The sequence below is a fragment of the Phalaenopsis equestris genome, unplaced genomic scaffold (assembly GCF_001263595.1).
Source record: "Phalaenopsis equestris unplaced genomic scaffold, ASM126359v1 Scaffold230314, whole genome shotgun sequence".
NCBI lineage: Eukaryota > Viridiplantae > Streptophyta > Magnoliopsida > Asparagales > Orchidaceae > Phalaenopsis > Phalaenopsis equestris.
Genome location: NW_018248285.1, coordinates 73,429 through 85,474, shown reverse-complemented (window position 1 = coordinate 85,474; position 12,046 = coordinate 73,429). Strand labels below are relative to the sequence as shown.

Genomic DNA, 12,046 nt, shown 5'->3' with positions numbered 1-12,046 from the left:
TAGTACTAACTGCGTAGCAAGTTGCAAAAATCAATCACTAAAATCAAAGCAACCCCACGACTAAAAAACTAAATAAATAAAATAAATAAATAAATAAATAAACAGAACGAAACTACTTTTCTTCTGTACTTACATATTGGGCACACAATTCTTATGTATTTACAAAGCTGCAAGCTCAAACCTAAACTTTCATCATTATGTGCACCTCAATGAAGATCCATACCTAAAACCTAAAATTTCATTATTATGCACGCACATTTCTTCTGTACTTACATATAGAGCACACAATTCTTATTTATTTACAAAGCACAAACCCAAACTTTTATCATTTCATGCACTTTACCACACATCCACAAAAAGCCGCAAAATGAAAAAAAAAATTAGATTAAAAAAATCTAACAAAAGCGAAGAAAAAAATGCACGACATATATGACCTGCACACCCTAAAACAACAATAAAAAACTTCATAGCACATAGAAGATGGAAGTTTCAAGAGGGAAGAAAAACTGAAAACAATGCACTGAAAAGCTTCTCATGTTATTAAAATGAAAATGGATCAAAGATAAACCTAAATTCGATTTGGAAGACAAGAAGGCATACAAGAAAATTTAGAGCTTGCTAGAGAAACCTAACACATGAGCAGACAACGAAAATGTAAGTTCGATTGAAGGGATTTAATTATAATCAATGATAAAACACAAAATTAAGTAAATTGTAAAGGATAGCACTAGCACCGCCATTTTCCCCTCCAGCCACAGACAGTTTTGTAAAATTGAGACTATGGGCTTCGTTGGCCAAATTATTTTATCGAAACAAAATTTTAATAAAACCATTGAGAAAACTAAAAAACAGGAAGACGCTTTAAGACCCAAATTCACCCATATTTTTCCTTGCATCCTTGACCGTCATGTGTTTCATGATAGTGGGGCTACATCTTGTTCGAACGATCAATTAGCCGCACCCGCACACCCGGAAGTCTGATTAGCCGCACTTAGGGCTTGTTTGAGAACGAGGCAGGGCTCTATTCCGTTATATAGAAAAAAATGATAAAACGTGAAGCAATTATTTGGTAAATTGCTGTTGACACAAGATGCTATGATTGCAACAACATTGCTTTGCCATTTCAGAATGCCAAATCTCTAAGTCTTTCCTCTGCCTCTCAGCATTCAGCTGTTTGGAAAACTAAAATGCCCAAAAGTACCTTAAATCGACAGCAATATGGCTGATTTTTGACGTCACAGACGTTAACACTTTTCCCGCTTTCCTGTTACCTATGACGATGACATTGCCTCCATGATCTTTGTCACTAAAGCCAATCAGAGAGGACTTGTCGAGTTCGAGGAATTCAAACACATCCTCCTTGATGCTGGCGTCAATGTCATCACAAGATGCAGAGTTTATTTCATCTTCTTTCTGCTATTGCCATCCTGTTTCACCTTTATCGATGTTGTTGAGAAGCGGTCAGTTTATCCAGCCCAAACATGGGAAATTGTTGCTGGTGGACAGTGGGTGTGTAGAGGATGAGAGGGTAGTGGGTGATGGCCTGGAGAGGACGCACTTGGTGAATGTGTGAAGAGGAACAATAAACTATATCAGTTTCTTTCTTCTTCTATATCGCTGTTAGAAGTTCTCATTGGTGATCGATGAGTATGGTTTATAGCTAGCAGACGACAAAACTGGATGACTCTGGACTCATGAATGCTTTTACTCTATTGGATATTTTTATCTTTTATTTCTGAAAAAGCTACAGGAAAAATTTAGTATTCAAACAAGATATTCATTTTGGAGATAATCCTTTTATATCTTTTATATTTCTTAATCCTTTTATATTGTTTGATTTTTCTAAAATTACTTTTAAAAATAATTTTATGAAAGGTAAAATTGTGCCAAACTAAGTGGCTCTTTGGTAACAGATATAGCATAAGATTTAGCTTGGATATAGGCTAAATTTTGCCCGAGGGTCGTTTTGGATAAAATAAACCTGCAGATTCGATAAACCCAACTTATTAAATCCTAATCGGTGGATTTACAGTTTACGGGATTTCATGAAAGAGCTTTTGAGCTCGTTCAATTTTTTGCCAAACAAATTTTCTGAATTTAAATTCAATAAATCAGTCACCAAACAATTATCTGAATCTAACCCATTCAGAATTTAATAAATCGCAATTTAGGTGATTTACTAGAATCTATCTTTTTGCGGAGAGCACCTAAGCCTTACAATTTCCCCAACCGCAGGCTTATCCGTGACGAGGTATTACGGCCACCCATTCGCTCGAAGCTCAGTCTACTCGCCATGGCCACCAACTTTGCAGCTGCCTCTTTCGTCCTAGTCTCCGCCTCCTCCCCTTCTTACGAAGGCATGCTCTCTTGTGCCCCCGAAACCTCACTTTTTAATTAAATCACCTCTACAGCCTTATCACTAGTTTTGTTTCTATTCCGCAGATAAAGTTTCCAAATCCGTCAGACTTCGGGAAGATTGGAGGAATCGTTCCAAACCGATTCACCCTGGTGGGGTTTATCCTGCCAAGGAGCACTGCAGGTCAAGCCCTTATACTGCTTTTGATTCCTTAGGAGGGGTGGGGTTACTCATCGCTTGTGTTTGGTGATGCAGCCGCTGTGGGCTTTGTGATACGTACTACATAGCACACGTCAGGGATGCTTGCGCTTTCTTAGGAGATGGTATGTCCAGAATTGAGGTGAGATGTTAATGCCTATATCTTTTCTGATGAGTGTCCCAGGAGTTGTGGATAGGTGTAGGAGCTGCTGAATTCAGATTCAATGTCTCAGAGAGTTGTTTAATATGACTTGAAAGATTTTGAGAGGCGGTGATCATCAAGAAAAGAGGATAAGAGAATCCTTCTCTTGTATTTTGCCGAGGAAAACTGGTTACGCTTGGAACCTTTGGATCTAGGTATTTATTTTTTGCTGGCTGTTTTATTGGTGGCAAATCACCGAGGGAGGGTTAGGTGTGTTGGTTATGGGTTATACAAGATGCCAGAGCCCCGGGATTATAAGGGATTTGACTGCTTCTCCTTAAAACTTCATCGATTGCCTCATCTCCCTGATGTAATAGATTTATGAAGATCAAGAGATATGCCTACCCAAAATGCTTACACAAAAGTTTGTGATCACAAATGTAATAATGTAGTGAGTTAGAATATCATCCCACAGAGCATGACATCAATTATTAAAGCTGGGTTTATTACTATTCGGATGATCAAAATTGGGATGACGATTAAAATTCTAAAATAACTAAAAGCTATCTTGTAATAAAAATAAAAAGACTAACTACTAGAAGAAGAAAATTCATGGGATATATCTCAATTAGGCTAAGGTTTAGGGATTAGATTTTACTTAAATATATTCATTGAATTATTTTCAGTAGCATGAGAAGTTATCACAATTTATACTGAATACCGATCAGAAGTGATCACTATCTTGCTCTGACAAGCTTGGGGTTCATACTTTTCTTCGCACAACATTTTTATCTCTTGGTGATAGATTCAATGTAAGAAAAGGGATCGATGCAATTGAGTTCTTAATATAGATTACATGAATTTTCAGCATTCGACTACATCCAATCTTTAGAATTGGGATTTAGTTCATGGAGAAAAGAAATAAATTACAAAATATATGAAACTAGGCATGATAAATAGTAAAATAAAGAAACAATTTGAAGAAACTTCTCCCTACGCGTTAATCTTAATGATAAAGATACATAAATTGGTGGAAAGGATTCCCAACTAGAAAATAAAAGTAATAAATTACACACTCACTAATAGGGATCCTCCAACACTTACAATTCAAACCACAAAAGTAAATAAAAATAAAAATAAAACTTATACCAAATTTATGACCAAGCAAATACAAGTATACCCTAAACAAAAAAACAAAAATATAACTATATAACTACCAAAAGACAATAAAGAGAAATAGAACTTCGATTTCTATTCAAATTTTAGGTAGTAGAAACCTCTGCAACTTCAGTAGTAGACTTTTCAAACTTCCAAAGAGAATTTCATGAGGTTGCAAACTGCCATCGTTGAAAATCAGGCTATAGTAACGCAGTAGTACTTCCCATCCAAGACCAAATCTTCCATCTTGCAACCATAGAGTTATACGTAAAGCAGAAACAAAAACCAATAGACCCATCAGAAGACAAGTCCTATTATATTCCATAGCTCTCATTCCCAAATGAAACAAAACTATGATATAGTGATTTATAATAAATCACTCCAAGCTTCCAAATATTCCAAAATCTTGCTAAAATTCCTATAGCCAATCTGTAACCTTTAATATCGGATCCCATTCAAACCTCCACGCCTAGGGGAAAGGAATTTGCACATAACCCTTTGAACTTAACTGAACCAACGCCCAAAGTTACATTAAGGCTATTATGGAGCTAAAAAAAAATTAGTTTGAGGCCACCCATCAAACAAAATATAATAGCAGCTCCTTATAAGCTTCATATTTCCAAAATCTTTTTTTCTATTCCTTGGAAAGTAAATATGGCAGCAGAAAAAATAAAAAGTTTTCACAAAATTCATTTTCTTCTTGACAGGACGAAAAAAATTTATCATCAAAAATATCCCCATCCACTCTAAAGCCTCTCAAAAACAGTAGCCGAAGGCTTAACCAACATCTCAAATATATTTCCTTCGAGGATGCATTAATGCTGAGACTCCAATTCAGGGTCTAATGAAAGACAATTCCATAGAGTCTCCCCACAAAAGTCGTTTTAGATGACAACCAGGTGAAACACCTACAAATAACCTTTCCTCACGTTTGCCTCTCCCAACCAACAAATCCGCCGGGGAATTGCCTTCACGAAGTATATGAGACAACTGGATAGAAAGCTTGAATTTTTCAATAAGCTCTCTAATTTTATTCCAAATAATCACAACATTCCACTTTGGTATAGTATTCATATCAAAATCCTTATATAGATTAAAAGAATCGGTCTCAATAATCAGATTGGAGAATTTAAAAGAGATAGCCGCGTGCAAAGAAAGTAAAAGAGCCCAGCATTCGACCTCAAAAGGGGATGAGGCAACTATTGAAGAGGCAAAGAAACACATGCATATGCCTGATTGGTCTCTAAAAACACCACTAGCTCCACTCACCTTGGAAATCCAACTTCCATCAATATTTACTTTAATCCAACCCATAGGAGGGGGTTGCCACTTTATAATAGTGACCATCCTACCCACCCTAGATTGGTGTAAATTAACATTGAAACCCAAAATAAGGTAAGCCCAAAAAACATAAGCAAGAATAAAAGAAACCATATTTGTAGGGACCAAACCCAAATTTTGATACTTATGATCATTTCTTGCCACCCAAATAAACCAAAGTACCAACAAAGGGAAGCTAGCTAATTTAGAATCCATTCTATCTGCAACCCTCCACTTAAGAAGAAAGCTTATAATATCATTACAATCAAACCAATTAATATGAAAATGTTTTCCCAAAGTATTCCAAATTTTTTTATCATAAGAACACAAGAAAAAAAGATGCACCACCGATTCTTCCTCATTCTTACTTAAATGACATTGTGACGTAAATTTCAGCCCTTTAAGTTTAAGAATATCATCGAGAGGAAGCAAGTTATGAAAAAATCTCCATAAGAAAAAAAGATATGGAGGGAGTAAGAAAATTATTCCAAATAAAATTCCCCCACCGCCACTTATTATGAATATAAAGATTCAAATACAACAACTTCGATGGAGAGATATTAGAAGTATTTTTCCATATAGGAGTATCCTTACCATTCTTCTTTATGGGAATTTCAGTAACCATAGCAGTTTTATCTCCAACTAGAGACATTAATTTATTAACATCCCAATTTCCATCTAACCATACATCGGAAATACTCATCCTATTGTTCTGAGGAGTGATAACAGATAATTCCTTATCCACCCCAATCATCATGCCAAAAGGAAATATTACCAATTATCACTTATCCACCCCAATTATCATGCCAAAAGGAAATATTACCTTCACCCACATCTCAAAAAATGAACTTACTTAGCTTTCAAAATAGCTTCAAAATAGCTTTCCAATTTTTAGAATCCCCTATTTTCCATTGGACGATAGCCGGATTAGCATAAGCACAATATTTATGATGAACAAAACGAGCCCATAAAGAATTATTTGCATGAAATTTAAACCACAATTTGCACATGCTAATATCAGAAATATGTTTCAGACTTTTAAAACCAAGACCTCCCATTGAAATAGGCTTGGCAACCAATGCTTTCTAGATTGATTACCCGACCAAAGAAAACGGTTAAATAATCTCTCCAATTGGATCTTAGTACTTTTCTTCAAGTTCAGGATTTGAAAAGCATATAAAGGGATACTTAATAAAACACTTCGGAAGAGGGTGATACAACCTCCATTAGAAAGAAAATTGTTCCTCCAATCATTAATTTTATTTTTGATCTTATCCACAACTTTATCTAATTGTATTTGCTTGTGATGACCCTTAATCAAATTAACTCCTAAATATTTCAGGGGCAAGGAGACACAGCATGAAAACCAATGTAATTAGTACTCTAATTCACCATAGAGCTTTTAATTGATTTTTCAAAATAAATATTGCATTTTATCCTTACTGAAAAGAAGACTTGAATTATTTTGAAATGTATCCAGAACATGCATAACAACTTTAATGGCTAATTTATTTAATGGCTAATTTACTGGCTAATTTACTGGCATTACTGAAAATAATAGCATCATCAGCATATGCTAAATGGCTGATCATAATCGAAGATTTATGCGAAAATTGAGTTTAAGGCTTATTCATATACAAATGGTTAATTAGCCCGGAGAAATAATCAAAAGTAAGGATAAAGATAGTAGGTGATAAGGGGTCCCCCTGTTTAATCCCCCTAGTGGTAGAGAAGAAACCATAAGAAACACCATTAATAAGAACAAAATAATGATTATTCACCAACCATCATGTGGGAGCAAAAATTATTATGAAAACCTATGGCCCGCAAGATATTTAATATGAAATCCCAACTGATAGTATCATAAGCCTTTTTAATGTCAAGTTTGAGAATCATATTGCCCCCACGACACTTTTTATCCAAATCTTCCAGCATCTCTTGTGCTAGAAGGATGTTGTCAGTAATTTCCCTCCCTTTAATGAAAGCAGGTTGTTAGCAGATTGTTGTAGAGAAATAATATTACTAAGCATAGGTTGTATTTTGGAGATAATCAGTTTGCTAATAACTTTAGAGATCACGGAAGTGAGGGAAATGGGTCTGAATTTGTCCCATCTAGATTTATCATTTCCCTTAGGAATAAGCATAATAAGAGAAGATGTGAAATATTTCCCAGGGTTATCCCCTTGAAAAAAACTTTGGATAGCTTGAGTCACCTCCTTTTTAATGATATCCCAACTAGTTACATAGAAAGCAGCAGTAAAACCATCAGACCCAGGAGACTTATTTGCATTAATCTCCTTAAGTAAAATTTCAATTTTGGATGTATACTCCCTTTCACCTTCAAATAGTTCAGAAACAATAGGGAGAACCTAAGAAGTAGACTGAAACAAATTAGTGAAATACACCACAACATTATTACCAATCTCATCTTTATCAGTGAGAGTCCTCCCATCAGTAGTATTAATACTTAAAATAGCATTCAAATTCCTTTTGTGCTTAATAGAAGCATGAAAAAATTTAGTATTACGATCACCACTAGTAAAATAGATGTCATTGGCTTTTTGCTGTAAAAACTCTTCTTCCAAATTAATTACTTCTAACAGTTTGATATGAGTTTGGGCCAAGTCAATAACATGCTGTGAATTACATATAACCTGAGCTTCAAGATTATCCACCACCCTCTGAGCCTCTTTGACCCTATTATGAATATTACCTAAAGAGAGCAAATTCCATTTTCTCAATACTGCAGCTACCTGTTGATGTAGTTGCCAGAGTACATACCACGGATTTCCAAAACCATCAGTGTGCCAGGCCTGCTTGACAGTGCTTAAAAAAGTATCATGTGTAGTCCAAATATTAATGAATTTAAAATGATAATTAGCTGTTTTGGTAGTAAAAGCAAAAGAAAGAGGATTATGATCTGACCCCGCATGATTGAGATGTTGCACTTTACAGACATGAAAATAATTGAGAAAATGTTGATTACCAAAGAAACGATCCAAACATTGCAAAAGAGAGCCCCTCCTCCAAGTGAAAGGAGTACCCATAAAGCCAAGATTAAAATGACTCGCCTCAGCATATTTATCATTAAATTGATTAATAAGATTGAGGTTTCCGCCTCTTAACTTCTATCCTTTCAGAAGAATTCATTATCATATTGAAATCCCCTCCAGCGAACCAATTCTCATTAATATTCTCACCCATAGCTTTCAGAGTATCCCAAAGGAAGTATTTTTTCTGAAGCACAGTGCTAGCATAAACAAAATGGCCTAGGAGACAAAAGAATCCAGTTTAAAATAAACCAAAACAAATTGTTCCCCATTTTGCACAATATCAAGCTCAATGTTATGCTTCCAAAAAATCCATATCTTATTATTGGTGTTGCAGAAGTGATTGTAATGTTTAAACTTTCTGATGATGCAATCCTTATTAATAGAGACAAGCGCCTCTAAAATAACAAAAATATCCTGATTATTGACCCTGCTTAAGTGTTTAAGTCTATTAAGAGAGGCAGGGTCCGCCACTCCCCTAATATTCCAGATCATGATATTAATCATTAAATCTCAACACACCTCTTTGAGAAGACCTAGAAAGGGTGGTGAATTGTTCCCCATCAGAATGAGCTTTCCCGTCATTAATTATATTGTCCTTGTTTAGATGTAACATCTCATTTTTCCTTTTCATTTTCTTTCTACTAGCTTTTTGAACTAACCATTCCTCTTCCAGAGCATTTGAAGCTTCCAAGATAGCTCCATCAATCTCCTCTTGTACCGTAGGGTCTTGAACTTCCTGATCATTTTCCACCTCCAATTGTATGGGAGATGGGGGAGAAGAAGTATGAACCTCCAATAAGCTTAACTGAAATGGGGGAATAATATCATTAGTAATATTATTATCCACTATATCCTTAACCAATACCTCAGCAATAGGAGTATCCTTTTCAATGCTAACTTCTTTAGATTGTTTAACCACTAAATCTTCAATTATTTCAACATTTGGTTGAGCAGTGACCCTGTTCTCTTCATCTTTTTTATTGGAATCTCCTTCTTTAATAGGACGAAAATTTCTTTGTTTCATATGTGGATGAAGACGGTAACATTTATCATCATTATGACCAAACATATGACAATGCGAACAATAAGGAGAATGCTTTTCCAATTGCACCTTTTGCTAATATCCTTTATTCTCTGACCCAATCCAGATTTCATCACAAAAAGGTAAATTTATATCTCTCTCAACCAAAATACGTGCTTCAGAAGGTCTATTCAATAGAAAAGTGGGCCCATCCATTTTAAGAGGTTTCCCATAAGCCGCAGCAAGTGAAAACAAAATCTCATGATTAAATAAATGAAATTTTAATTCTGGAAATCGCAACCAAACCGGGATCTTATATAATTCGCAACTGTCAACTACTATGAAGATGCTAGATGGAGGTGGTCGCATGGCTTCTGCTTATGAACTAATATGAAGTGTTGTTGGCTAGCAACCATCGTAGTGCCAAACAGAGGAGGAATGGCTACGCTCCTTTGCAGGTGCAAGATGTTCTACCTTGTGCCAATTTAAGAAACGAGAGAACTTAGAGCTGTCACTAGGGGTATAAACAAGACGAACACGAGCGAGTTCAAGGTCAACTCGTGTTCGGCTCGTATATATTTCGAGCTCAAAAAGTGTGTTCGTGTTCGACTCGTTTGCTTAACGAGCCAAACACGAGCTGTTCATGAACAAAGAGTCATTTTGGCAACCCTAATCACGTAGCCATAAGATGTTAAGGGTTAGAGCAATATTTAAAAATTATTTTTTATATTAAAACAGTATTGGAATCTAATTTAATAATTTTTACTCTATTTTCTTAATTAATACTTTTAATTAATTATAAATTTTTGTAGCATTGTAGTCAATTTAATTTTTTTAAAATACTGCTCATCAATATAATTGATGAGTAGTATTTCGAGCCAAAACGAGTCGAAAGCGAACGAACAAATTTTTGTTCGTTTTGTTCATGTTCAGTTGGTTAACTTATCGAACGAGTCGATCACGAGCTTCTTAATGAACCGAAAATGAGCTGTTCGCGAACGAGCTATTTTGACAGCCCTAGCTGTCACTAATGTAGGGTCTGGGGAGGCTTGTTACTTGTAGCCTTTTACAATTTCAAAGGCCGCGTTTTTTCTTTTATTGGAACCTAGGGCCTATAAACTACACCGAAGCTAATTTAATCATTGATTCAAGTCCCTTTTCAACTATTGGGCAGCTCCAAGCTTCTAGTAACTTGATTTATGGAAAGTATCAGTGAAATACTATCATAGTGGTTCTTAGGTATTGGATAAGCTACAAAAATTTGTTTAGGCTCAGGTTATTGTTTCTTATTGAGCAGTTGATACTCATAATCTATGTCATTTGGCTTATGAGGTTCAAATTTCTTGGATGGGATTCACTTAATCTTATATTTCTAGCTCCTTATGTTATTTGGCTTTTTCATTTTGGATGCTTTGACCTCTAAACCATGGAATCCTCTACTTGATATGCTCTAAAGATTGACAACACTTGCACATAGTAGAAATGGGGCCAATATATGACCCATAAAGGCGCTCTTGCATTTAAATTTTAAAAATAGGGGTTTGAAAGCAATACAAATTTTCTCATACCTTTTTATCCTTGTCACTGATTGTTTATTGTGAATGTTTGAATAAACCTTTTCTCTCTGAATACATAGATAATTCACCTATAAATAGGTGAGTACAAGAGAAACAAAAGAAGGAAAGAAATCTTCCTACAATAAAGTAATTCCTATAATTATGGAATAAAATAAATATCAATAATTAAGGAATTATACTATGACTAAATATAGCAAGTACTAATTAGCATTAAAGTAAATAATAATAATAATGAGCGTAATTTCACACTCCCCCTCAAGGTGGGTTGTACAGATTGTACATGCCCAACTTGTTGGTTAGCTCATCAAAACTGGACTTAAGGAGAGCCTTGGTGAGAATGTCTGCGGTTTGGTCTCTAGAAGGAGTATAGACCAATTCAATGATTCTATTGTCCACCTTCTCTGAAATGAAGTTCCGATCAATGTCAATGTGTTTTGTTCGGTCATGATGAACAGGATTCTTTGCGATATTGATTGCAGCTTGATTATCACAGAACATCTTGATAGAATTTTTTCTCATAATTCCAAGCTCATTGAGAAATCTTTTGATCCACATTTTTTCACAGATACCAAGTGCCAGTGCTCTGTATTCTGCTTCTGCACTACTCCGATATACCACTGATTGCTTCTTGCTTCTCCATGTCACTAGATTGCCACATACATAAGAGCAATACCCAGAGGTTGATCGTCGGGTGGATACATCTCCTGCCCAGTCAGCATCAGTAAAGACTTCTACCTTTTGACTATCATTCCTTTTGAATAATAATCCTTTCCCAGTCATCTTTAATAAGTATCTTAAAATACGGTTGACAGCTCCCATATGTTCCTCAGTAGGACAGTTCATGAATTGACTTACTATACTTACTGAAAAACTTATGTCTGGTCTGGTGTGGGATAAGTAAATAAGTCTTCCAACAAGCCTCTGATATCGTCCTTTGTCGACAGGTAAACTATCATTCTCCATTCCAATCTTTTTATACGGGTCTATTGGAGTGTCTATTGGTTTGCATCCAAGCATACCAGTTTCTTTCAATAGGTCCAATGTGTACTTCCTTTGAGTTACGACTATCCCTATTTTGGATCTTGCAACTACCATTCCCAAGAAGAACTTCAAGTCTCCGAGGTCCTTGATTTCGAATTCATGGGCTAGAAACTTCTTCAGCTTTGTCAATTCTTCAGTATGATCACCGGTAAGAATGATGTCATCAACATACACAATAAG

General features: G+C 35.5%; 1 protein-coding gene across 1 annotated transcript in view; it reads left to right on the top strand.

Moving 5' to 3' along the window:
• The first annotated feature begins 2,173 nt into the window (after positions 1–2,173).
• LOC110038084 (7-hydroxymethyl chlorophyll a reductase, chloroplastic) overlaps positions 2,174–12,046 on the top strand; it is a 53,514-nt gene continuing 43,641 nt past the window's right edge. The window contains exons 1-3 of the mRNA XM_020742848.1: positions 2,174–2,357; positions 2,443–2,539; positions 2,612–2,696. Coding sequence (XP_020598507.1) covers positions 2,294–2,357; positions 2,443–2,539; positions 2,612–2,696 — 246 coding nt within the window. The 5' untranslated portion in view covers positions 2,174–2,293. The remainder of the gene's footprint in view (positions 2,358–2,442; positions 2,540–2,611; positions 2,697–12,046) is intronic.